This window comes from Dermochelys coriacea, chromosome 10 (genome assembly GCF_009764565.3).
Source record: "Dermochelys coriacea isolate rDerCor1 chromosome 10, rDerCor1.pri.v4, whole genome shotgun sequence".
Classification (NCBI taxonomy): Eukaryota; Metazoa; Chordata; order Testudines; family Dermochelyidae; genus Dermochelys; species Dermochelys coriacea.
In genome coordinates, this window is record NC_050077.1 from 1,876,780 (window position 1) to 1,903,322 (window position 26,543).

Below are 26,543 nucleotides of genomic sequence, written 5' to 3' on the forward strand. Positions count from 1 at the left end.
GGGGGGAGGGGAGGAGGTTGGGGTGTGAGGGGGCGGGGTGACAGGGGGAAGAGGGAGGGGGGAGGGGAGGAGTTGGGGTGGAGGGGGGCGGGGGGGGGCGGGAGGAGGGGGGGGGGGGGGGGGGGTGGGGGGCGAGGGGGGGGGGGGGGGGCGGGGGGGAGGGGGGGGGGGGGGGGGGGCGGTGGGGGGGGGGGGGGGGGGGGGGGGGGACAGGGGGAAGAGGGAGGGGGGGGGGGGAGGGTGGGGGGTGAGGGGGCGGGGTGACAGGGGGAAGAGGGAGGGGGGAGGGGAGGAGTTGGGGTGTGAGGGGGCAGGGTGAGGCGGGAGGAGGCGGGGTGGGGGGCGAGGGGAGGGGGGGCCGAGGCTGGGGGGAGGGGAGGAGGTTGGGGTGTGAGGGGGCGGGGTGACAGGGGGAAGAGGGAGGGGGGAGGGGAGGAGTTGGGGGGTGAGGGGGCGGGGTGAGGCGGGAGGAGGCTGGGTGGGGGGCGAGGGGAGGGGGGGGCCGAGGCTGGGGGGAGGGGAGGAGTTGGGGGGTGAGGGGGCGGGGTGAGGCGGGAGGAGGCGGGGTGGGGGGCGAGGGGAGGGGGGGGGCCGAGGCTGGGGGGAGGGGAGGAGTTGGGGGGTGAGGGGGCGGGGTGAGGCGGGAGGAGGCTGGGTGGGGGGCGAGGGGAGGGGGGGGCCGAGGCTGGGGGGAGGGGAGGAGGTTGGGGTGTGACGCGCGCGGGCGGCTCGCGCCCCGAATCCGCGCCCGGCGCGCGCTCCGGCTCGTGCCCGCGCCTGGACGGAGCCGAGCCGCCCGCATCCTCCCGGCAGCCAGGTAAGCTCCGCCGGGCGGGGCGCTGGGGGCCGGGGCGACCTTTGTCCGCGGGGAACCCCCCCTCCCCCAGCCCCAGCAGGGGCGCTCAGAGCGCCCGAGTTCTGCTGCCGGTCCGCGTGACCGTGGGCAGTCACCGCCGTGCCTCAGTTTCCTCGCCCTGCTCCCGTTCGCAGGGGCTGCGAGGGCGACTCTGGCGGTGTCCGCGAAGCCGAGACCCTGCGGTGCTGGGGCCCACAGAGACTCAGGGCCAGTCTTCAGCTCAAGATACCCCCATCCCAGCCCCATAGCCGGGGCAGGGGCCATGCTGCCCCCACCCTCCTGTGGGATCATTCCAGCTGGGCATTTTCCATAATGCCTCCTGGATAAACAAAGTTGGATTAAAAGTAACCGAAAATGTTTGCAACCAGCTCTCCCCGGCCAGGGCCGTCCTGCCAGCCCGGCACGGATTGCGAATGTGGCAGTGCCCTGCTCCCAACAATTTGCAGGCAAAAAGTGCTCGCTGAAGACATGGGTGAATAATCCCCCGGATCACAAGTACATGCAAGAATTTTTTTATCTGCTCTTGGAAAATTTGCAAGGATGAAATTTGCAGAATGAATTATTGTTCTCTTAAGTCACTAGCTCGGCTGTAGTTGGCAGAGTGCTCTCCTTCGGGAGAGCTCTGAGATAAGTCGGAAATTGAGCCGTGATTGAGGTGAGTTGTCGGCACTTGAACCAGGGTTGGAGGCAGTTTGCTACTGTAAACAGGACAAAAGTGTTGTCAGCACTATTGCAGAAAGCATGGCTTGGAGGGAATAGCCACCTTGCCGTTTGTATTTGATAAACACTGGAATTTTCTATTTTTTTTTTCTGGCTAGGTCTGTCAGGCATGAATGATAGAGGATGGTATTGGGGGTGGGGTGAGAGGGGAGGAGGTTGGGGTGTGAGGGTGACAGGGGGAAGAGGTTGGGCTCCCCCCTCACCCCAACCTCTCCCTGTTGGGTTTTCTGGTAAAATGTGCAGCAAGCTGAACTCCTCAAACAGACTGACATAGCCTGGTGTTTCACCAGGCAATGTCTCTCTGACAGATGGTACCTGGGTCTTCCAGGAGTGTATTCCTGCATATATTGAGGCCTCTCCTGCAGAGCATATGCAGGCAATACTGGCACTGAAGTCTTTTCCCTAACTACTTTGTATTCAGTAGAGTGAGGTCTATGATTTTGTGCCTTTACCACACTAAGTGAATAACAGATGCTACCCTGTCTCCAGCCCACATCTTACAGCAGAATTCATACTCGTCAAAATCCATTCTGCACAGAAATGTTACCCTGTGCATCTTACGTGCTGAAGGAACAGAGAAGTGATCAGAACTTGTTTGCCTCTCTATTTGCCGAGGGATTCATGACACTTCATCAAGACGGACCCAATTTGTAGTCTTTACACGTTCAAAACATTTGTAGCTTCTCTCATCTCTCATTTGTAGCTTCTCCCTTTGTCTATTGTAAATTTTGAACATATGGAATAATGTTCTGTGACTCACATTAAAATGCTTTCGACAGCATTTCCAAAAGAACAAAGAAGGGATGGAATGTTTATGGGATTGTTAATGGGACAAGTTGATCCTGGGCAAAGAACCGTTCACCCTGGGCCAAGTTCAGGCAAATGGCTGCCCAGTCCACCATCACTTACACAAAGAGTTACAGAACACCCTGCCTCGGATGGCCCCATGCTGTTCTGCCTGTAGAATAGAGCTGTCCTGCTTCCTCTCTAACAACAGTTTCAGCTCCCGTTAGTAGTGGCTATTGCCAACCCCAAGCATTCAAAAATCATGTCTCAGGCCCCCCGAGTCAATGAGACTGACTTAAAAATCACAAGCTTTTTAAAAAGAAGAATGCAGTTGTGGTTCTTTTTATTTACCTCCTGATGTTGGAATGTTCAGGGGTCACATTTTCAAGATTTTCTCCCCAGAAATGAGGGCTAGAAACTTCCTAAAAAAAGCAGAGATTCCAAGTTGATAACCTAATTCCAGCAGCTGGGTCTTTAAGAAAAACACCAAATGTGATGAGAGTTGGCAACGCTACATTTGAGTCTTGGTCACGTTCCCAGTGGATATGTGCCCATATCACAAAAACTGCTATTGTAACAAGCTCTATTTGGGTCCCTTGCTGGCAGCCTTAGCAGAGGAATGAATGGGTCAGAGGGAGACATCAGCGGAGGAGGGGAGGCTGTACCTTTTCTGGGGTGACAGAAGACAATTCAGTGTTCAGTGCTGTTAATCTGGCACCTTTCACGAGCACGAAAATTCACTTAATAAAAACAGCAACACCTTATTACCTGTATTGACACACAAGGCTGCATTAAAGGATAAGTGGCAGTTATAAAATAGACTAACAGACATATTGGAGCATATAAGCTTTCATGGGTGAATATCTTATTCACTTTGTCGGATATTCACCACAAAAGCTTATGCTCCAATACGTCTGTTAGTCTATAAGGTGCCAAAGGACACTCTGCCACTTTTACAGTTCCAAACTAACATGGCTACTCCTCTGATACTTGAGTTATAAAATAGATATTTTCCATTATGGGTTGGAGTTTGTGCAGTGCCAGAGAAGCAGCCACAGAATTTCTATTAGTTTTAATGGGTTACTTTGTGGTTAAAATTGTGCAGTATGCTTAAAATTCACTCCCTGCTGTTGACTATCAATAGCCAAGAATGGATTTTACTTGTTATCCTAAAACACATACTGAGGAAGCCAATTAGAGAACTTTGGGGATTTAAACGGTTGATTTTAGATTGTAAGAATAGGAAATAGGTATTTCATTCTTTTAATTCATTTTTTATTTGGTGTGTTTGTGATGTCGCCGGAACCTGTCATTCCTGTCTTACAACACAGGAAATTAATTTGCACTTCAGTAAAGGCTTTAAGCTCCATGTTTTGCAAAATAGAGTATTCTGAGCAGATAGCTTTGTATAATGTAAGGCAGGGAGGAGGAAGCCCTTATTGGAATGACAGGATGTATGAGATCTGTTCAGGAGCAAAGCAGGTGTGACCTCCCTAACACTGGGCAGCTGTCTAATGATTAAGCATGAGTGAGGATTTGTGTGCGTGTCTTGCTTAATTAAGATGAAAAACTTATTAGCTCCATGTATAAATGAGGGCAGAGTAGGGATGTAGCATACAGAGAGGAAACATCAAAATTCTAGGGCAAGGAACTAGTCTTAAAATTGATTGGTGTTACTAGAAGAAACTCTCAGTACGGAAACTTTCCACAGGCCATGGTGAAAAACCTATATAAATAAGAGGAATACATTTTAAAAAGTCATATAAAAGGCATGAGGTAGATATCATTAAGTTGGCAATAGAAAACCCTCAATTTGTGCAAACATTCTGGAAATACAAGTTTTCAGTGCTCTACATAAGTTAATAAACCCTTAACTCAGGTGTTCACAACATCCTTAATATGTCCCTAATGGATTTTATTTTATTATAAGACAAACGAATTTCACAGGAGGAATCAAAGTTCAGGAAGCTCAGTGGACTAGTTTGAACAAATAAGATAAGTGTGTTTTGTTTCTGCCTCTGTCAGCAAATGATTTGCTTCACTAACATAACAAGAAAGAATCACTTATTTTACCTCCTTGTGTAATATGTATATGACATATGTCAATGTTTTTGGAATGGAAAACTTGTCACTCATACATCACACAGGTTCAGTAAATGTTTTTCCTACCTAATAACAGTATGTACATTACTGGTTCCATTTTTGTTACACTGCCTGTAACTGTGCTTTTTAGTGTTCAATCTGCTGATGGGGGCTTGAGGTCTTTCTTTTACACTTTGGCAACACTTGTACAGGCAGTCATTCCAGTAGAGTATACTGAATGTGTGTATAGTGCAGTCAGGTATAATGTTTCCTATTTAATTTGTATTAACTTCTCAGGTTTTTTTATTTAAATCTCTGTGACTAAAGGAATGAAGTTAGAGTTTTGAATTTCCAGATACATCAGTGGCCATGTCCTTTATTCCAGATGTCCCATGCATCCCCAAACAGCTGTCACTTGGATTTCTCATCAGAGAACTGTCCCTCTTGGGGATGTATGATGTGTTACCTGATCTATCCTGATATAGTATTACTGTAAAGCTCAAATAAATTTGTTAGTCTCTAAGGTGCCACAAATACTCCTTTTCTTTTTGTAAAGCACTAAGAAATCCAAACTTGAGGGAACTGCTGGTTAGAGCTCTTGCTGTGCCAGTTACAAGGCTTCTCTTCACACATGCACATTTCTGTTGATATGTATGATACATAGATGTAATTCTCAACATTATCATCCTCACTAAAACCAACAAAGAATGTGGTTCCTTGGCTTGTTCTAAGTGACTGAAAGGCCACTGACTCTTATAGGAAAAACACAGGACTTGGAATGTATGTCAAGGAGAGACATTTCCAATATTTGAAGAAGAAAGGCCAGGGCGCTCCCCTGCCGATTAAGGCAAGATAGGCAGGGGAATTCCTGTCTTGCCCTAGTTTGAATATTATGCCTTGGGACTTAGGCAAGAGATAGGCATCCAAGTGCCTGCTTGAGGTAGCAGCGTGCAGGCCCATAGGCAGAACCTTAGGTGCCTAGGGAACTTTTATGGCAAAAATGTAGGTCCTATGGCATCTACAGTGTCAGGTGGCATCTGAGTGGGGGGTTTGTGGATTGCAGTGGTGCTTAAATCTGGGCTTTAGGTGCCTAAGTCCTTGTGTGGTTCTGGCCCCAAAAGTACTGTAATTTTTCGTGTTGGAAATAGACTATTTTTAAAAACTTAATCCTTTTAAAAAGTCTTCTAATGACATGTAACACACACACTCCATCCCCCGTTAGCATTAAGCGTTGTCTAGGAGAGTAGACCCTACAGGGAGGTTGGATCTCATTCAGAATTAGCCAAGATATACACAATAATGGAAACAAAACCTTTGCTGATCAAGTTAACATCACACAGGTTCAGTAAATGTTTTTCCTACCTATAAGAGTATGTACACTACTGGTTCCATTTTTGTTATACTGCCTGTTAATCTGCAAACTGGTACTGAAATAAAAATATTTCTACCCCTAGATTGCAACAGTTAAATCAGAACAGAGTAAAATCCTTTCTGTAGGAAAACAAGGCGGCAGGTGATTTCTATGTACACTTTGCCAATCTTTGGTTCAGGCTGTGGAAAAGGTGGCATGTGATCAAATGAAGATTGGAGAGGAATTGTGCATTTCAGCAAGGAAACTAATAGCAGATATTATGGGCCTGTCCTAGTATCGGAATCATATTAGCAACTGGTTATTAAACAGAGTCATTACCCACAAACTTTTTGTGCAGCCTCCCTAATCAGCATGGACTGGGATTTTTTAAAAATGAGAACTATGCTAGCCAAACCCTATTACAGACTAATAGGTAGTCTATAGCATGATTTTATAACATGGAGTCTGATCCTATAGGCATTATCAGGCACAGGAGTGTCCCCTTAGACTTCAACAGGAGCAGGATTGGATTTATGGGTCTCAGGGTGCGATGGGAATAGCCTCTCCACAATGCTGAGGCAAACCATGCTAGAACCATATACACATTTGTTGCTAGCATTATTTCAACCACTGTGTGGATAGGACCTCCGTGAGTGTGAAGTGCATATGGCTCCTTTTGTACTACAGAAGCCCTGCATCCAGAACTGATTTTCATGATCAGTTATTGAACATTATTTCAGATCACACATTTATGGTAGCAGATGCCAGAAAGAGCCAAACTTTAACTGTGTCCAGACAATGGTGGAGGTATCATCTGGGGTAGACGACTGCTCCATTGTTGACTGGAGGTGTCCATTAAAGTTTGTAAAGTGCTTTGAGATCCTCAGATAACTATAAAAGGGCAGAGTATTATTACAGTATATTGTTGAAGAAAAATGCAACTATTTCTTATTAGAGAAGAATCCTTACAACCCGAGTAGTGTGTAGGTGCAAAGTGAAGATCAGTAGAAGAGGAAGAGACAGGTATCTGGTAGACGCTTTACCCAGCAGTGCCCAAATCAGGGGAGGAGAAGGTAAAACAGTAAAATGAGAAGCTTCTGAAAGCAGCAATGGGGCATCATAAAGTTTCCCCCATGGCTGCAGCTGTTGCTGCATGCTGCAATTTTGTAAATAGTGCAATCTAGGGGAAGTAACAAATACATACATTGCCCCGTGTTCATCTGCTACTGCAGTAGTCTGACTGTGCAGTGGAGTTCTGTCTGGCTCCTGCAACCTTCCAAGTTCTCAGCCCTACCCTCCATTTGGATGTGGGGCAGGAGAGGGGAAGAGGATTGTGCTGCTGTGTTCCCTGATTCAGGGTGGGATAGGGAGGGTTTAGAAAGTTTATCTGTGCAATAGTGGTGGGTGGGTGGGTGCCAGTTTCTCACTTATCACCTGTGTGCTTTGCACTACATGGTACATCTCAGCTAATGGAAGAGCCGGGCAGCCTGAAGGGTTCACAGAGAAGCTGTTGAAGTATCCCTTTAGAAAACATGGGCCACTTGAACTCCTCTGACATTAAACTCAAGTGAGTACAAGGAACTGTCTCAAGGATTGCCGGTATGACTACAGAACCAAGCAAGAGCCAGCTGCAGGAATAACGAAAGAGTAAGATTTTGTCTTAGAAAAAAAGATTATAGAAATTAAGGTAAGGAAATGTGTTAAAGTTGTTGGAAAGGTTAAAAACAACGTAGGGTTACTTTCCTTCTGGAAAAATGACCATTTGTGTGTGTGAAAGTGCAACTTTTCCTTTTCTGAACCAGCATTGCCCTTTGAAAGCAACGCTTACTCTGGCCAGAGGGAGTGAGCTTGGCTCTTGGCCTCCTGCCACATTAGAAAATCCCTTTAAAATGGTGTTTGTTAACCAGTCTATTGTGCTGCCAGCATTGGGCAGAACATTGTTAAAATGCGTCAGGGCTTTTTTTAGAGACACGAGGTGAGGGAGGTAATATCTTTTATTAGACCAACTTCTGATGGTGAGAGAGACAAGCTTTCAGGCCACACTGAGCTCTTCTTCAGGGCTGGGAAAGGTAATTTTAAATCATTTTATAGTCAGTTTGCTAATCTGGCAGACAGTTTAGTACTCAGTCCTGTAAGATACTGACCACTTTAGCCCTGATCCAGCAAAGCTTTTAGATACACGTTTAACTTTAAATCTTTGAGCAGGGTCATTGAAATCAGTGTGCAAAGGGTAAAAAGCCTGTTTGCCTCCTGTGGGATTTGGCTCTTAGAATATGAGTCCCCACTACTATGTTATCTACTGTGTGTAAGCAATAAAGTGAAGGCAGGTTATGTTAAACTCATGCAGGTAAGGATTGACTCCCTTTGCACTGGGGATAAAACTTTTTAAGAACACTTTTAAATACTGTTCAAAACCAGTTTGGGCTAATTGGATTTGTCTGGTCAACTTGGGCAAGGGTTAACTATTTCACAATAGTGTTTAAAAAGCTACTGTAGAACAGTGTTTAGGCCTAGTGCACATAAATCCCCTCCACTTGAATGGGTTGTAAATGGTGATTCAGACTGATTTGACTATAGAAAGATCTGATGACTATATTCCTGTATAAAGTCTCTTGAAATAACAGCTGTTGTGATTATTTTGTTTCGGATGTTTACCTGACAAGGATTTAACCTCCTAAGTAAATAGTTTCTAAAAATGATTTGGATAAACAGTCATCTCCAGCAGCCTGGAGCCTCCACAGCATTTTTTGGTGGAGTTAGAGAGCAGATTATGTCTACACTGAAACCGGAAGATGTACTTTCCTGCTCAAGTAGACATGCCAGCTTTGGTGCAGACATGCTAAAAATAGCAGTGCAAGCAGCAGGATGATGATCTAGCTTCCCTATGATCCCATCTGAAGTGGTAGGTGTGAACTTGGCCAGCTAGCCATCCTCCAGCTACACTTCTATTTATGGCTACTCAAGCTGGGAATTACGACTTCCTGCTCAACAGGACAGAGCCCTTTTACCATCATGCCATCTAACTCAGCTCAGAGCAGGTTTCGAGTATAAGAGGTTAAAATGTCTTTGGCTTGCCTCTAGTCGCTCTCCCATCATGTCTGTCACCAGCAGTACCAGTGCTTCTGCAAAGATGGGTAGATTTTCTTAAAATTGTTATTGAAGTCACAGCAGATGTGGGCAGAGCCTAAGTGCAGGCTGGAGCCAATTCAGGGCACTTCCCATGTACAGAACCAGGACATGTCTCCACAGATGGATTTAGAAATATCAATTGTGTTAAAATCTTTAAAGGGCCATAGTCAAAATTAGTCATAATTAAAAATCCTCTATTAATAAAGTCTCAAATTATGAATAAAGAATTCTCATTTCATTTTCACCTTTTATGCTATTTGTTTTTTCTCTTCACGGATGATCCAATGCTGCAAAAGTTTACTCACATGAATAATTCCCTCTCAGGCAAGCACATCATTTGACATCAGTGGGACGTCTCGTGTAATAGGAGTTGCAAGATAGCATCCTTAGGTTGAGCAATAACACAAAGCTGGTCAGATTAGCTGGTTTTGTTTATACTGGTAGTTATTTTTCCACTTCTTGTGGGGTTGTAACCAGTGTAGTATAATGGGAATGAATCCCAAAGAAAGTTTTAATTGAGTGTTTAGAAAATAATTAAAACATTAGGATAAGTAAATAAACAATTAGATGTTGTGTTTGAACTACTTGACACTGTTTTAAATTATAGGAAAACATTATAAAATAAGTAATCTGAATCTAGTTTATGATGGCTAATTCTGTGAAAACAACTAGTTGCAAGAGAATACAAAAGGGTGCTGAAAGTACTGGAAATATGAGCTACAAAGTAACTTTTAAAAGGGCCATTTGTTAGATGGATAAATGTAAATACATTCAAGATAGTGCATATGGGTGTAATGATAGCTACAAAATTGTGAACAAAGAAATATAAATTTCAGAAGGGTAGCCGTGTTAGTCTGTATCAGCAAAAACAATGAGGAGTCCTTGTGGCACCTTAGAGACTAACAACTTTCTTTGGGCATAAGCTTATGTGGGCTAAAACCCACTTCCTCAGATGCATGGAGTAAAAAATACAGTAGTAGGTATATATACACAGTACATGAAAAGAAATATAAGTAAACACTTCAGGGTTTTTAATTTTATATAGATTAAAAAGATAAGGATACAATGGTGTACATATGCTGCATTATAACTGATTGTAATTTTGTAAATGAAAAGGTTTAAATATTCAGAAGTCTATAGAAACGTGGTGGTTTATTCTAAAGAGAATACGATGTTTGTTATGGAAACTTCTGGGGAGCATTTGCTTGAAGAGAAACAAGAGGAAACCCTTCAAACCTGGGTATAAGAGATATACATTTTGCAGTATTGTAATATTAGAATTTATGCATGCTTTATGAATTATGAATGTTGGCTGTCTGGGCAGTAAAGTGAAAGGCTAATTAATGAATAGTGATTTTCCTGAGTCTATCTGCAATTTCAGATTACTCAGAACACTTTTGAAAAGCACCTGTAGCTCAGAAGTATGTGCTGTGATCCTGGCTGACTAGGATAATTAGCAAAAAGGAACCAGCTAGTCACTCACGTCACTGGTTCTTGATCCAGTCCTGTTCAGTAGCAACCAAAAATTGCTAGTGCCTTAGTGGAAGGAGATGGGGTCTCTGACAACAGTCAACAGATGTTGACCTAACTTTCAGAATAGAAAGAAAGTATGTGTGTGTCTGACAGACCAAGGACTCACTGGACTTGGAGAGGGAACACCCCTCTTGCCACCAGAGGTTCTGTTTCTCATAAAGGCTGAAGGTAGATTGACATGGTAATTTGAAAGAACTTTCCACTATTGCCACCCATCCCATCCCAGATCTTTGTCTGGAGGTCTTCTGGGAACTGCTGTTCTGGCACCTTCTCAGGACTGAATTCAGAGTGTGGAAGTGTGACGCTCATATCGTGGCAGTTTGAGGAACCATTCAGTGGTCACCAGCTTGATTAGAAGGGAAAAACTAAGCAGTTTATCCAGTGGGAGTATTCATGACAACTTCCTGGTTTTCTTCCCCTACAGTATGTTTGACACTTTGCCCTGATGCCATAACTCCACTGTCAACACAGTCACATGTAGGAGAACATCTCCTTAACATTTACAAATCGTTTATGAAAGATGATGTAATGGAAGGGAAATATAAGGAACTGAAATTCAAAGCTATCTATAGAAGCCAGTCATATGGAGGGGATTGCTCAACTGTCAGCCTGTTACTTGGTATGGAGAAGAGCAGTTCTGGATTGCTGGTGATGATAGTAATGCTCATCATCTGATTGTAATAATCACTGGACCCCTGTGGCAAAGAGAGTAGGAAACTGAGGGAGAGAGAATTTTGAAGTGTTATCTTTCAGAGGCTCAAAGAAATCCTCTTCTTTGAGATGCATTGGAATATATCTGAATGTCTTGGCATCACTTGATCATGCCCTTTCCAAAGAAAGCTCCACAAAATCAGGTACCCAATTTGCATCAGCTGCATGACAACTGCAAAAGCAGCACATCCCTCATAACCATGAGGGCTTAATGACTTATTAGTAGGGCCCTCCAAATTCACGGCCATGAAAAACATTTCATGGAGCATGAAATCTGGTCTCCCCCGGTGAAATCTGGTGCTTTTACACTATACTATATGGATTTCATGGGGGAGACCAGTGTTTCTCAAATTGGGGGTCCTGAGCCAAAAGGGAGTTACAGGGGGTCACAAGGTTATTTTAGGGGGTTGCAGTATTGCCACTCTTATTTCTGTGCTGCCTTCAGAGCTGGGTGGCTGGAGAGCGGCGACTATTGGCCGGGCACCCAGTTCTGCAGGGAGCAGCGCAGAAGTAAGGGTGGCAATACCATACCATGCCATACCCTCCTTACTTCTGTGCCGCTGCTGGCGGCAGCGCTGCCTTCAGAGCTGGGCTCCTGGCCAGCAGCCGCCGTTCTCCAGCTGCCCAGCTCTGAAGGCAGCGCTGCCACCAGCAGCAGCGCAGAAGTCAGGGTAGCAGTACTGCAGCCTCCCCTACAGTAACCTTGTGACACCCTCCCCACACACACACAGACACAAAACTCCTTTTTGGGTCAAGACCCCTACAATTGCAACACTGTGAAATTTCAGATTTAAATAGCTGAATTTTACAATTTTTAAAATCCTATGACCGTGAAATTGACCAAAATGGACCATGAATTTGGTAGGGCCCTACTTATTAGTCAGCTCTGCTGCTTCCAGCTACTCAATTCAGGAGCAAGACTTCACCGGTTTGAGCTATTGTCAACATAAGGCCTAATCCTTCAGTCTTTCTGTTAGCCTCAGTTCCACATGTGCAATCCTATTGACTTCATCACACATAGGCTAGGGAAGAATATGCCTAAACAATGACAAGAAACTGAAACACATGAAGCTACATGCCTGTTGAGTGACAGATCTTCAGTAAGCCTCTGAGATTCCTTGTGAAGTCTGTATGCCTGTTGCTTACATGCTTAGTTCCCATACTATGTATGCAGATGGCCCTGCTTACAGATTTTGAGTGAGTATTTTTAGAGGGTCCTGTCTTTCCTAAGGGTTTAAATGAAATAAAACCAAAGGAATCTGGCCTGAAGGCTGAAATTCCATTCATAGGCCATTCCCTATGTGTCTCTGTGTTTTAGGGGTCTCCAGCCACTGCAGTGTTTAACATATATGCAATATATACTGCTAACAGTGCCCCCATGAAACTGAGATGAAAATCCCAGCCTTAAAACTGAATTTCCAGCCTTTGGGGTGTGGGCAGTGGGGGGAGTCACTATCCTTGTCGTTTTCTGTGTGGTCGTATATATTTCCCTCTCTTAATTGGTCTCTTCAGCCTGCAGATAAACTCACTTCACACTCTATTACCAGTAGCAAGGCAGATCTGGGTTATGTCTACACAATGCAGATTATGGGGGTGTGAACTGCAGAGTGCACCAAAGTTTTGCAGCCTCATTGCCCCATGTGGACGCTGCTGGCACAAACTAAAAGGTACCCAGTTCACGTTAACATAATGCAGCATAATGCACTCTGCAGTTCATGCCCCCGGAGTCCGCACTGCAGCACAACACAGACGAGAGTGTTAGTCCTTCCTCTGCTATATGTGATGAGCTAACTCAGGAAATGCTGTGATGGTGAAGGAGGCTACAGAAAGTCCCCACTCCTAAACTGGTGGAAATCTTTGAAAGGTCACACAGCTTCTCTTCCGGATTACGGCTAGTATCTCTATCAGGGATAGGTCCCACAAAGTCAGAGCATTCTACCAGCTCCTGGGAAGCAAGTGTTGGCAACTACAGGCTACTGATTTAAATCTATGTAGGAGCCAGAAAGCACCGCACAGTTACAATTCAGTCATAGTTACACTCACAGTTTCAGTCAGAAAAGTACATGGTACAGCCAGAGTGAGTTGTATGAGGGAAATGGAATTGTTTTCAGAAACTGTAAACTATCCCCTCCAACCATTGCAACTCTGACGGTGGCTGGGAAACAGTATGGCACACTGCAGTTTAACGTGATCATAAAGGCTGCCTCTGGTCTTAAATCCGTCGTAGTAAATACCTCTTTATGGACCCTCTTTCTTCAGCTGGAACAAACCTCTAGATAGTACTTTCTGAGGGGAACATTAGCTTTCACAGACTATTTTAGTGAGTACTTCTCCATCACTACCCATCAGCTCACCAGTCTCATGTTGATAATGGAAAGAACAAGGTGAGAACAAGTTCAAGCACAAAGTGAACAACAAAACCTCCAAACCAAAGATGTGAGGGAGAATGAACATTTGAATATAGTTTGGTCAAGCCATGGGCATCTAGACCAAACTGTTAGCCACCTGATTGGGTAAATGACTCTGTGAAACCCTGAAACCGTTCCCACTTGTTGCTCAGAGCTTTCTGGTGTATATAAACTGTAATTTGCTTCCCTAATTTGAAACTTTTATTATTCCCATATCCTGCAGAGCTGTGAACACATTATCCATGTGATGGGCAATCATTGTGTGTTCAGCATGAATGGGGTAGCTCACGTTCTAGTCTAAGTGAGCTGACAAGGGGTTGAGTTGTAATTTGATCTGTTCTTAGAGCCCTCTTTACCATTTATTTTCAGAGTTCAGAGGATTATTCCTTTCTAGATGGTACTGTCTGAATCATGGGTCTTAGTTCAGTGTGTCTGATCGCATCCTCCCAGGAAATAACCACAGGAGGCGTTTGGGGAGAAGAAAATCTATTGTGTGTCCTCCCAAGTTTTTCACTTGAGAAGTGTGTGTTGGAGATGGGAAGATATTTGTCCCCACATGGACCCAACACCGAAGCAGAAGGTTTAGCTCCCTAGCCCCACAGAGCTGCTCTCTGGGGATACACTGGAGGCCAGAGCCATCTGCGCAGAGACTCCTCCACACTAACTCCTCTTGTTCTCTCTGGTTGCATAGCTCTGCTGGAGTTGTGGTGACAGGAATCCAACCAGCTTCTTCCATGAAGACCTTAAAGAGGAAAGTTCCCTCGCACAAAGAGGACTTGCTAAAATGTTCAGCTTAAGCTGCAATAACTTTATGGTAGCCTCACTGCGGGTTTGATGGGCTATGGGGGAGGAGGATTAGGTGAAAGGTTGTGGATACATTTTAACCAAGGCAGCAAGGGGAGTGAAAATATCTGGCCAGGAATGTACAAGTTACTTGGAACAGTGAGAATGCATTGAAAGGAATCCATGACACCTCCTACAGTAACTGCTATCTCAAATAGCATTGGTGGCCAGCAGAATGCATTTCCCATCTGTGCACGCATACGAGAAAGTAGCAGAGTTGCCATGTGGGTTTTTCTTTTTTAAAGCTTCTCAGGATAATTAGGAGCAAACTTGCAAAGCTTTGCCCTTTTTCAGAATGGTTGCCAACTCTATTGTTCTTAATGAGGTGAAGCCACAAAACTGTCCTCAATTAAAATAGCCTTTGCAGGCAGCAATGAGGCTGCCCTTAGCAAAGATGAACACGACCTCCCGTTGTTTCCAATTGGACTAATGCCAGACTAGGCTTAATGAAAATGGCCCCTCCTTTGTGCTGTCAGGAGGCAGCGAGAGGGATGCTGTAAGGAGCTGGTGAACAGCAGTGGGACAAGGAGGGACAGTGAGGGAAGCAGGTCACCGGGGGGGGGCAGGGAGGGTGCTGTAAAGGGCACATGAAGGGGGCCAGCACAATCTAGAAGAGTAAGGAGGGCAGCTGTAGGAGAGAGGAATGGGGCACTGAAGAAGACTGAAGGAGGCAGAGGAACCCATTAGGATGCAGTAAGGTGCAGCAAGGAATAGGGGACAAAGAAGAATTTGAAGAGTGGGAGGTGGAGTGGGGCAGGTGGGAGACTCTGGTGGAGTACGGAGGAGAATGTGAGTTGGGCAGAGATCAGGAGGGAGAAAGGACAGTGAATGTGGGGGTGGGCGGAGGATAAAGGGAATTTCCCATCAAGAAGCCGGCAGGGAGGATGATTGTGTGTATGCTCATTTCAGGGTAGCGTTTGAATCTCATATTATCAGACACAACTGGAGTCGGCATCTTCCCCCTAAAGCCATAGATCACAAGGCAGCTCAAAGCAAGAGACTCGCTTGACAAGAATGAGATTTTTAAAAGCAATCCCCTGACTTGGGAGCCCGGGGCGTCATTCTGAATGCTGGGGGGTGGGTGAGGAGGGGCTACACTGAAGAGATTCTGATTGGTTGTGAATTTTGTTTTAAAAGCACTAAAATTCAAACTTGGGAGATGTACTGTTAAAATAAAGACAGGTTTCAGAGTAGCAGCCGTGTTAGTCTGCATTCACAAAAAGAAAAAGGAGGACATGTGGCACCTTAGAGACTAAATAAATTTGTTAGTCTCTAAGGTGCCACAGGTACTCCTTTTTTTATTAAAATAAACCAACTCTTCCTTCGAGCCCTTCAAGTATATTAGCCATAGATAAGCAAGTCTGCGTGAGCTCAGGATCCCCTTCAGTGGGAGATTTTTAGAACTGAAACAAGACCAGACTTTGTACCTCTCAATTTCAAATTCTTGTTTGGTCAGTGGGAAGAGTGAATAAGCAGCAGAGCGAACGCAGATCCCAGGGCATCCAGCTAGTCTGGTCTATCAAGTATGGATTGGACGAATGTACTATAAGGTGGACAGAAAGCTGGCTAGGTCATCGGACTCAATGGGTAGTGATCAACAGCTCGATGTCTATAGTTGGCAGCCGGTATCGAGCAGAGTGCCCCAGTGGTCTGTCCACGGGCTGGTTTTGTTCAACATCTTCATTAATGATCTGGATGATGGGATGGATTGAACCCTCAGCAAGTTCACGGATGACATAAGCTGGGGGGAGAGGTAGATATGCTGGAGGGTAGGGATAGGGTCCAGAGTGATCTAGACAAATTGGAGGATTGGGCCAAAAGAAATCTGATGAGGCTCAACAAGGACAAGTGCAGAGTCCTGCACTTAGGATGGAAGAATCCCATGCACCGCTACAGGCTGGGGACTGACTGGCTAAGTGGCAGTTCTGCAGAAAAGGACCTGGGGATTACAGTGGACGAGAAGCTGAATATGAGTCAACAGTGTGCCCTTGTTGCCAAGAAGCCTAACGGCATTTTGGGCTGCATTAGTAGAAGCCAGTGGGAAGTTAATCGAACCTAAAGGCCCCCTTCATGCTGAAGAAACTCTTGAGAGCAGGGGGCTTGGAGAGTCCTTCCTTGGTATTGTGACTTCATTGGAGCAATGCTGTCAGGGAGGCAGAGGGCTGGGGGCCCCAGGTCCCCTTTGCAGGTTCCATGAAATCTGCTGGGTTTCGGTCTCTGTGTGTGTGTGTGTGTGTGTATAAATCTCTCCTCTGCTTTTTCCACCAAATGCATCCGATGAAGTGAGCTGTAGCTCACGAAAGCTTATGCTCTAATAAATTTGTTAGTCTCTAAGGTGCCACGGGTACTCCTTTTCTTTTTCCTGTTCCCAGGAGGAAGAAGTCTAAGTCCTGTCCCTGACATTACAATCCTAGGAAATCTCTGGAATGGGATAGTGCCTGGGGGCAGGGGAGTTCCTCCCCTCCAGAGCTGCTTCCCATGGGTTTTCCGTAGGGAAGAGGTAATCTGGGTCTCATGACATTTGATCTTGGGTGATGAGGCTCTGTTGAGGCATGGCACAGGATCATAGGGCTGTGAGTAACTGGAGACAGATGGAGTTTGACTCCAGCTCAGCATGAAGCTGTGAGACACCACGAAGTCAGTGAATCATTTTCAGTCTTTATCAAACTCATTGCACTCGCAATCTTGGCCAGATGTGGAAGGTGCCCACTCCCCATAAACAGCTGAGCCTGTGTGAGTACTCAGTTACTATCCAGTTCCTCTGCTTGGATAGGTAAGGTTTCAAACTAATGCAGTCATCTCACCAAACAGGCCCAAGAGAAAAAGACCATCTAACCAAATGAAATTAGCCTACATTGTCTTCTAATTCTAGAGGAGTAAAGAGATCCTTTGAGTGTGCATAGCCTACATCCCAGCAACCTGTACAGCAACTTTCCTTTTATATTTTTTCTACATGGGATTAAAGTTAGTAAGAGTAACATTGTATAAAAGCAGAATTTGTTCTTTCTTCTGAATATTGGTGACTATTGAAACGTTTCTAGTTCTACACTTTCAGTATTACTGTTCCCTCTGTGCTTAATACCATATTTAACATAGGTCCTCAATCCTGACATTCTACATTTTAAACCTCTGAACGATTTTCAACTTAGCTAGATCTCTCTTTTGTTGTGAAATTCTGCTCCGGGATATAAATATTTAGTAACACGCATTCTCAACTCACAATAGCAGCATAAAATGTACCATGTACTCACAATATCAATGTAAAATATGCAGCATCCCTCACACCAGCAGCACAAAATGTACTGATATTATCTCAAAACAAAGGAATCTGGAAAAAAAAAACACAACCTATTGTCCTTTCTCTGGCAGGCACCCTCACCTCTGACATTTTAAGTCTTGAAAAAGGACACTCGTGTCCAGATCCCTCTTTTCTACTCCCCTTTCGGGAGGTGGATACATCTGATGCCCAAGGAGCTGGTAATAGTTCTTCCCCAGTCATTTTAAGTCAAATCCCTTTAGGTCCCTTCTACATGAGAGTTGAGCTGAATTAGCCTAATTGCTGTTCTAAACCAGTTCAGAGTTGTGCAGTTTAAACAGACCTAGAGCAGATAAAGATTTAAGATTAAGACTGGTCTACAATAGTAGTATATATTAATGTTCATACAATTGCCATGAATGATGGTTCTTTGAGACAAAATAGTGGCCCCTTCCCCAAGGATCTTACACAGTTTAGGCTCAGAATGGGTTTGCAAGTATGACTTGCCTTCCAATAACTGCATGTTTTCCGTTACCCATGTCTAGGTGGGAAGGATTTTCAGTATTGCTGGAGGAAGCCCAGCTCTGGGGTGGTACAGTGGGAGACTGAGAGGTCTCCAGAACTCTTTCAACACATTGAGTGAGACTCTGAGAATCTCATTCACATTTTCCTCATGGCAACACAGACCACAACCATTAGTGCATAGGTGAGATCGCTACCCTGTGATCTGTGAAATCCACCTGTAGAGCTACCAGAGACAGGCTGAAAGCACCTGCTGGTTAGCCTCCCACCTGAAGGACTCCTACGAGCAGAATATGGCAAGTAATTTAAATCCCACTGCCTAAGACTAACCTATTTCCCTCCCCACCCCCATGTTCACAGGCATTACAATGAACTTTAAAAGATATTTCATTAGAGTGCTGCATCGTCTCCAGAAGGGGCCGGGATACACATACAAAGAGCTGCTGGTCTGGTACTGCGATAACACCAACACGCATGGACCCAAGCGCATCATCCGAGAGGGGCCAAAGAAAAAAGTCATCTGGTTTTTCCTGACTCTGCTCTTCGCATCTCTCGTCTTCTGGCAATGGGGGATCCTCATTGGCACATACCTCTCCTACAGTGTCAGTTCATCTCTCTCTATAGGGTTTAAGACCATGAAGTTCCCAGCAGTCACAGTCTGTAATGCCAGCCCCTACAAGTGAGTAGCCTATCTGCACCAAGTGATACAGTATCAGCTTGAAGCTGACTTTCTCAGTGACATTTCCAGAGCATAGCACTATAAATCTCTTCCATCTCGAATTGCAAAGATACGGGCTTTCTGAAAGTGGCCATTGTCATTCAGCAAGGCCTTTAAACCAGCGGTTCCCAAACTTGTTCCTCCGCTTGTGCAGGGAAAGCCCCTGGCAGGCCGGGCCGGTTTGTTTACCTGCCCCATCCGCAGGTTCGGCCGATCGTGGCTCTCGCTGGCTGCGGTTCGCTGCTCCAGGCCAATGGGGGCTGTGGGAAGTAGCACGGGCCGAGGGACGTACTGGCTGCCGCTTCCAGCAGCTCCCATTGGCCTGGAATAGTGAACCGCGGCCACTGGGAGCCGCGATCGGCTGAATCTGCGGACGCGGCAGGTAAACAAACTGGCCCGGCCTGCCAGGGGCTTTCCCTGCCCAAATGGCCAAACAAGTCTGGGAACCGCTGCTTTAAACAAATGGAAACAAAAGAATGAATGAAAACACTTTCCGCAACCCAACCCCATTATCTGGGTGCCACGAAAGGCTATCTGCTCTCAGTTACTCCAATGTAAATTCAGAGTAACTCCTATGAAATCAGGCAGTCCAGCAACTTCACTGGAGGTACTTTAAATTTACATCAATATGACAGAGCAGAGGTGTGGCCCAAAGTGTAAAGTACATCCCAGTCAGTGTTCCAAAACTTAGAGCAGATCCACAAGTAGGTTGATTTTTGTGTCTTCTCCTTCTAGAGTGGCTCTTGGGTATGTTAGCCCACTGCTGACCCAAGAACATGAGTTTTTTGAAAGATAATGACATTATTTCTGTAAACACAGCAAGTCATCAGTAAAACACTGATGGTTTATCGCCTCGCTAATTTTATATCTGGGGTTCTTGCTCCAGAGTCTGGCAGCCAGGATACACATTCTAGCCTAGATCACACTTTGTACATGGACTGCATTCATCTGAAACCATTTATTTTTCAGTGTTCCGTATAGAAATTCAATCTACTGCAAGCCACTGCCACCTTCCCAGCACCTGCTAACTGCTCTTTGTCCTTCAGATACTCCAAGGTGAGGCATCTATTGAAAGAGTTGGATGCGCTCACTGAGGCAGCCCTGGAAAGGATCCTGCAGTCCAAGCTTGGGGACGCAATCTCAGCTCCCCCACTAAACTCCAGTGAGACTGTTTATCAGAGGTTAGACCTGAAGCTCTGGAACCAAATCCCCTTGGTTCTGATTGACGAGAGTGACCCAGACCATCCCGTCATTATCGATCTCTTTGAGACCGACCAAAGCGGCTCAGGAGCCCGACCCAACAATTCCTCTCCCGCCCTGTCCAACGTGACGTCAGAAGCACAGAAACACAAAGTGGCAGTGAAGCTGGTAAGTGTAGGTTTGTGGCTCCGTGCAGACATGCTCTGCACTTCGCTCGAGGACACAAATGGGAGTTACACAAACATTTGGGGAGGAGAGTTAAGCCGTGGGAGTAAGGCAGATACGGCTGTATCCATTGACACAGGATGACTATGAGCCGCCAATGTGATATGGCCGTGAAAAAAGCTAATGTGGTCTTGGGATGCATCAGGTGAGGTATTTCCAGTAGAGATAAGGAGGTTTTAGTACTGTTATGCAATGCACTGGTGAGACCTCATTTGGAATACTGTGTGCAATTCTGGTCTCCCATGTTTAAGAAGGATGAATTCAAACTTGAACAGGTACAGAGAAGGGCTTCTAGGATTATCTGAGGAATAGAAAACCTGTCTTATGAAAGGAGACTCAAGGAGCGTGGCTTGTTTAGCCTAACCAAAAGAAGGTTGAGGGGAGATATGATTGCTCTCTATAAATATATCAGAGGGATAAATACCAGAGAGGGACAGGAATTATTTAAGCTCAGTACCAATGTGGAACAAATGGATATAAACTGGCCATCAGAAAGTTTAGACTTGAAATTGGACGAAGGTTTCTAACCATTGGAGGAGTGAAGTTCTGGAATAGCCTTCCAAGGGAAGCAGTGGAGGCAAAAGACCTATCTGGCTTCAAGATTAAACTCGATAAGTTTATGGAGGAGATGGTATGATAGGATAACATGATTTTGGCAATTAATTGATCTTTAACTATTCATGGTAAATAGGCCCAATGGCCTGTGATGGGATGTTAGATGGGGTGTAATCTGAGTTACTACAGAGAATTCTTTCCTGGGTATCTGGCTGGTGAATCTTGCCCATATGCTCAGGGTTCAGCTGATCGCCATATTTGGGGTCGGGAAGGAATTTTCTCCAGGGCAGATTGGAAGAGGCCCTGGGGATTTTTCATCTTCCTCTGTAGCATGGGGCACGGGTCACCTGCTGGAGGATTCTCTGCACCTTGAAGTCTTTAAACCATGATTTGAGGACTTCAATAGCTCAGACATAGGTGAGAGGTTTATTGCAGGAGTGGGTGGGTGAGATTCTGTGGCCTGCCTTGTGCAGGAGGTCAGACTAGATGATCATAATGGTCCCTTCTGACCTTAATACCTATGAGTCTATGAGACATAGCCTCTGCTAGAACGTAAAGCACAAATGGGGCCTCTGGATTTTGTTTCTCCACCAGGTTTCTCTCTTAAAAAGCTGCATCGTGTGGTCCATGCTGGCTCATAAAGGTGCCCTGGCGCAGCTCTGTGCATCATTTCCAGTCATTTTCTCTCAGTTTAGAGCTGGTTGGAACTGAGCATTGATCCCATATCAAATGATTTCCCGCACAGCGACACACTGGGTGTATGGTGGGAGGCTGCTCCGTCAGGCTGGTGCATCTCTGGAGGGTTGTTCCATAGGACTCACCAGTAACACTGGTGTACTGGGGGGCTGCTGGTTTGCGATGTTCTAATCACACCAGCCTAGAACCAGTTTATTTCACTTCTAATCTTTTGGGCCTGATCCTGCCCCAGGCGACACACCTGGGACTCTGGCTGCAGTCATTCATTAGGGATTCTGAGGGCCACCACCAGCATCAAACACTCAGGGCTTGTGTGGATGAACAGTTAGTGCCCAACAAGCTGGTGTGTAAATCTCTCTCGTGCTAGTGTTCTGCACACTGACAGTCTGCATGGACTCTGCTCCCATACCCGGAAAGCTCCTAGTACACTGCTATCCACTCCATGGGAGTAGCGCACTAAGGATCTTTTAGTGCAGAGTAGCAGGGTCGTGTGGTAACTGAGCTAGGTGCAACCAACAGCAGATGGGTTCCACGGTGAAATTCACCTGTGGTATGAAGGCCAGTGTTAGATGCAACAGTCCACTGAAGCCCTGCCCTGGGGATGAGGGGCAGAGTTGCACTTAGATGTCCTTGCTCTGCAGAAAGGGCCTCCATGCCAACCATGCAAATGCCCATGTGGGCAGTGGTGATGGAGTGGGCTGGGGGGTGGCCACAGGATTTACATTCCTATATGTTGTGACCCCAATACCCTGTGAATGCTACAGAGTGCCACAGTCACTACTCCAGCCCGTAGGTTATCCCATCCCTCTGAACACAAGGCCAGCCGCCTGCTGGTTGTCTGTTAGTTACACATTAATATCTAACTCCATGTGTCTTCAGTGCCACCACAAGGACACCCCCCAGTGCATCTACAGGAACTTCACCAGCGCAGCCCAAGCAGTGACAGAATGGTACATTCTACAGTCCACTAGCATCCTCTCTAAAGTCCCGCTGCAAGAGAGGATCAGGATGGGCTACCAGCCAGAGGACATGATCCTAGCATGTCTGTATGGGGCAGAGCCCTGCAGCTACAGGTATATGGAACCCTCTGAACTTCTACTTACTCTCAGTGTCACTTGAAACTATACTGGGCAAAAGGAGTCTGAAGCTCTTCGGAGCAGGGATCACTTTCTTCTGTGTCTGTAGAATGCTGAGCACAGTGGGGTCCTGGTCCATGGCAGAGACTCCTAGATGCTGTGGAAATATGAATAATTACTACTACTACTATGAATTATTAAATCATGTACGAGCCAGGGCCTCACACTGATGTGTGATTCCTTCTCCTTTTATTGTCTTTCTAAATATTTTCATTGTACAGAAGGCATAAAAGTCCATAAAAGGCAAAGAAAAATGTTTAGCTAGAAGTCTATATTAATTTGTAATAGAAACAGCAGACAAGTCTCACTCCTTATAGCAATGAATTGCAATTTGGCTTTTATCCCTCCAGTGTTGCTTGGTGCTCATTAGCCAGAATGGAGCAAGGATCGTATAACAGAATCTCAAACCAAATTATTAAATGGCCTAAACTTGAACTGGGTATTCCCATCACAGCTTCCCCATTTGGAGTGTTACTGGATGCTTGCTTGGTTTAAATCATAACCAGTACCTGTTAAAGCCTCCAACCAAAATTTAAGGTAACTTCTTAAATAGTCAGTTATTTAGAAAAAGAAAAAAAGACACCTCAGTTCATGCTGCAGCTCTATCTCTGTGATCCCAGCCAGCAGAGAGCCTCCACTTGAGTCTATTTCACGATGAGAGTGGAGTGCAGCAGGGGAAACAACCCATATAATCAGCTTTATGGCAGAATATTTTAATTTTAAAAAGAAAACCTCAATTCAAAAACTTCAACCTCGAAGACCATGCGCCTGACCTGTAATTAGTGATGGACAAAGCTACTGCAATAGGCTTCAGCAGCTCTGAGGGTGGCTGCTTTTCTTAAGCTTAAATCAGTGAATCAAGAGATTTCCAATGCTCTCTAGTTAACCCAAGAGCCACATATCCCACAGGATTAATGGTTTTGATCCCAGCTGCAGTAGACATGCAGAGACAGAGTAAAATATTCTCAGGGTGGGGTTGGTTTGAGTTTTAGAAGCAGGTGCAGGTTGGTCTTTATTTGATCTGAGTTTGTTCACTTTCCCTGCTTATAGTGTCTCATTCTTGTCCACAGGCTCCAACACACAACTTGAAAAACCCTACTGGTGAAATCTGATAGTGTTCTTACTTTAATTACATGTATAGATTGGCATACTGAGAAGGCAACACTTAAGGCTTAGCTGGTAAAGTCTGGGTAACTGAGATCAATTTAATTCTGCATAGGAGCATTGCAAAGGAATTTGCTGGTGAATATTAATTGTAATATTTATATTATGTATAATATTCATGTCTATCAATAGAAATGACCCTAAGGAGCAAAAGAGCAGACATGTCTGACATGTAAATGAGCTGCAGGGTGGTTATGGATTGGTTAATATCAACACTACTCCAAGCTCTCCTCCAAATCAGTGGAAACGATGTGCTCTTCACAGCTACAGGATTAGACCCTTAATCTTTCTCATCTTCCTTCTTCCATTCGTACAGACTGAGTAATTGAAAATGCACCTGCTGATTAACACTCTGCGGTTACTGGTGGATGATTTGGAACTAACATAAGCACAGAGACTTAATTACTCTTCTATCACCGTCTTATCTGTACCAAGTGTCCCAATACAGAACAATGCCAATGTGTCTGTGTACCAGGTGGAGAGTCTATGCATGTTTTATTCCTGTCAGCAACAAAGCCAATTGCCCTGGGCATATTCTCAAGGCTGCTGATTACCATTTGGATATCAGTGGAGTTCCATGCATGGAGTGAGAGCTGTTACTCTGCAGGGCACCTGGGCACCCAATGTCCGCTCTGCAGTCTTCCAACACAAGTTGATGGGTTCGCTCGTTATTATGAAGGGTTGTATCCTCCACATGCTCTCAGAGTGGAACCTATATTGACAAGAGTGGGGGCTCTACCTGCTAACAGAGGAGAGACTGTGAGCCAATGCACATAACAGATGTACTTGCCCATCTGTGTTTGAAAATGTACAAACTTCCCTTGGTGGCAGGAGACCTCGGAGAGGTGCTCTGCTCAGCTCAGCAACTGTTAATCATCCAGTCATCCCTTCTCTCCGAGCCGCTGCTGGTGGGTCTGGTGATGTGAGCACAGGAGAGGGAATCAGAAGAGTCTCAATCCCAGCTCTGTCACCGCCTCCTCATGGCCACAGAAAAGGAACTAAGGCCAATCTTTAAACTTCACACCCTTAAGTCGAGCACATAAATAAGCGGCCTGATTTTCAGAAGGGCCAAGCACCTTCAGAGCTCAACTGGCTCCTGTGAGAGTTTGTCTGAATAACTAACCCTAGAGCACAGCATTTGGCCCAGTGTACACTTCTTCCCTCATCATGCCTTGTGATTGACAAACCCTTTGTATCTGCAGAGCTGAGTATATGATTCCAACCTAGGCTGTAACAAGCCCTTTCCGCAGTACTGCTCTGTACAGAATATTACAAGAATTATCAACAAACAGTTGGGTATTTATTTAAACTTGGCAAGTCAATTATTACAGCCCTAGGGAAAGTCAATTATTACAGCCCTAAGCCAGGCACTTATTTGGGTGTGCCACACTTATGTCACACTGTAGCATTCAACAGAAAATCACAGGCAGGCTCCTTTCTGTCACGGGATAGCATGTGCCTCTGAGATGCTGGCTCTGTGGGCAAGACTGTGTCTATACCCTGCACAGGTTAGCAAGAGGGCCAAGGGGTAGGTGCTACAAGGAACCTTTGCCCTCTCTCGGCCAAGGTCAGGCCTGGTGCTCCCCTGAGCCAAGCACGGCCCGTGGCGCTAACTTCTCCAGAGCCCCGGCTAGCCCCATGCTGTGGGTATCACAATGGCTGTGCTTCTAGAGGCACTGGGCCTGCGTGAGGCATGAGCTTTCCAGAGCAACTGTGGGGCAGAGGAGCTCTGCAATTCTCGATTCTAGGATGCGCGTAGGCACTACTGAGGCTCAGGTACAGCGTCTCCTGTGCACTTTGTTCCATTCCCAGAAGAACACTTCGTTTTAGTTCTGTGTTTAAATGTGTAACATCCCCTTCCCCCAGTCTGCCTCCATTAATACTGGAAAATACTTTATTTACAAGGTTCTTAAATACCATATTCTAAATTCTGTTTGGGTTTTTGGCTAAGTACAATGTATCGATGACACAATTTAAGCCTCCTCCCAGTGCTTTAGGGCCCTGTAAGTAAAGAGCACTGAAATAATTCACACCATTAAAGATACTTGTTAGCACTGCACCTCCACCTACCTGAAGCTCTGATCTAGCTCCTAGTGTATTGCTCCCTTTGCCAACCAGCACCATGCTTGTCTCAGAAGTAGGAAGGATTTTTCTGGGACAATGAACTCCCGACACTGTCAAATTCAATAGAAAAAAATGAAATCTTGCCACGGAAATTAATAAAAGAAAAAACTTCAAACAAGTCTCTCTGAAGTCCCACATAGAGCTGCTGCTGCTATTTTTCAGTAGAGCAATTTGGTTGAAACTACACTTAAAAACTGAGCATTGTATACCAAAATAAACTATTGTATTTGTGTGTGCAGCAAATAAACAAGCTAACTGTACATCCCAGGCATAACTACAAGATATCAAAACATAGGATCAATTAGTCCCATTCTTTTACACCACCTTAGAGGGTCACACCTTATTGTGCATGATTCTTCCAGAAATTTCACCCAGATCTATCATCCTGACCATGGCAACTGCTACATCTTTAACTGGGGCATGGGTGAGGAAGCCATGATTTCTTCCAACCCAGGAGCAGAGTTTGGTAAGTACTAAAACCCCAAGGAACAAAGGAAACAGGATGGCTGGGAAATGTTTCATCTGCAG

The 26,543-nt window shown here is 45.4% G+C and overlaps 1 protein-coding gene across 2 annotated transcripts in view; it reads left to right on the forward strand.

The window, feature by feature from the left end:
* The first annotated feature begins 711 nt into the window (after positions 1-711).
* LOC119862894 (amiloride-sensitive sodium channel subunit beta) overlaps positions 712-26,543 on the forward strand; it is a 58,639-nt gene continuing 32,807 nt past the window's right edge. The window contains exons 1-5 of one of the 2 annotated variants that reach the window (XM_038420386.2): positions 712-817; positions 18,558-18,876; positions 19,962-20,283; positions 22,471-22,664; positions 26,378-26,481. In XM_038420386.2, the coding sequence (XP_038276314.1) occupies positions 18,566-18,876; positions 19,962-20,283; positions 22,471-22,664; positions 26,378-26,481 (931 nt within the window). In that variant the 5' untranslated portion in view covers positions 712-817; positions 18,558-18,565. Of the gene's footprint in view, positions 818-18,547; positions 18,877-19,961; positions 20,284-22,470; positions 22,665-26,377; positions 26,482-26,543 lie in introns of those variants that run through there. The other variant, XM_038420383.2, reaches the window with a different exon arrangement.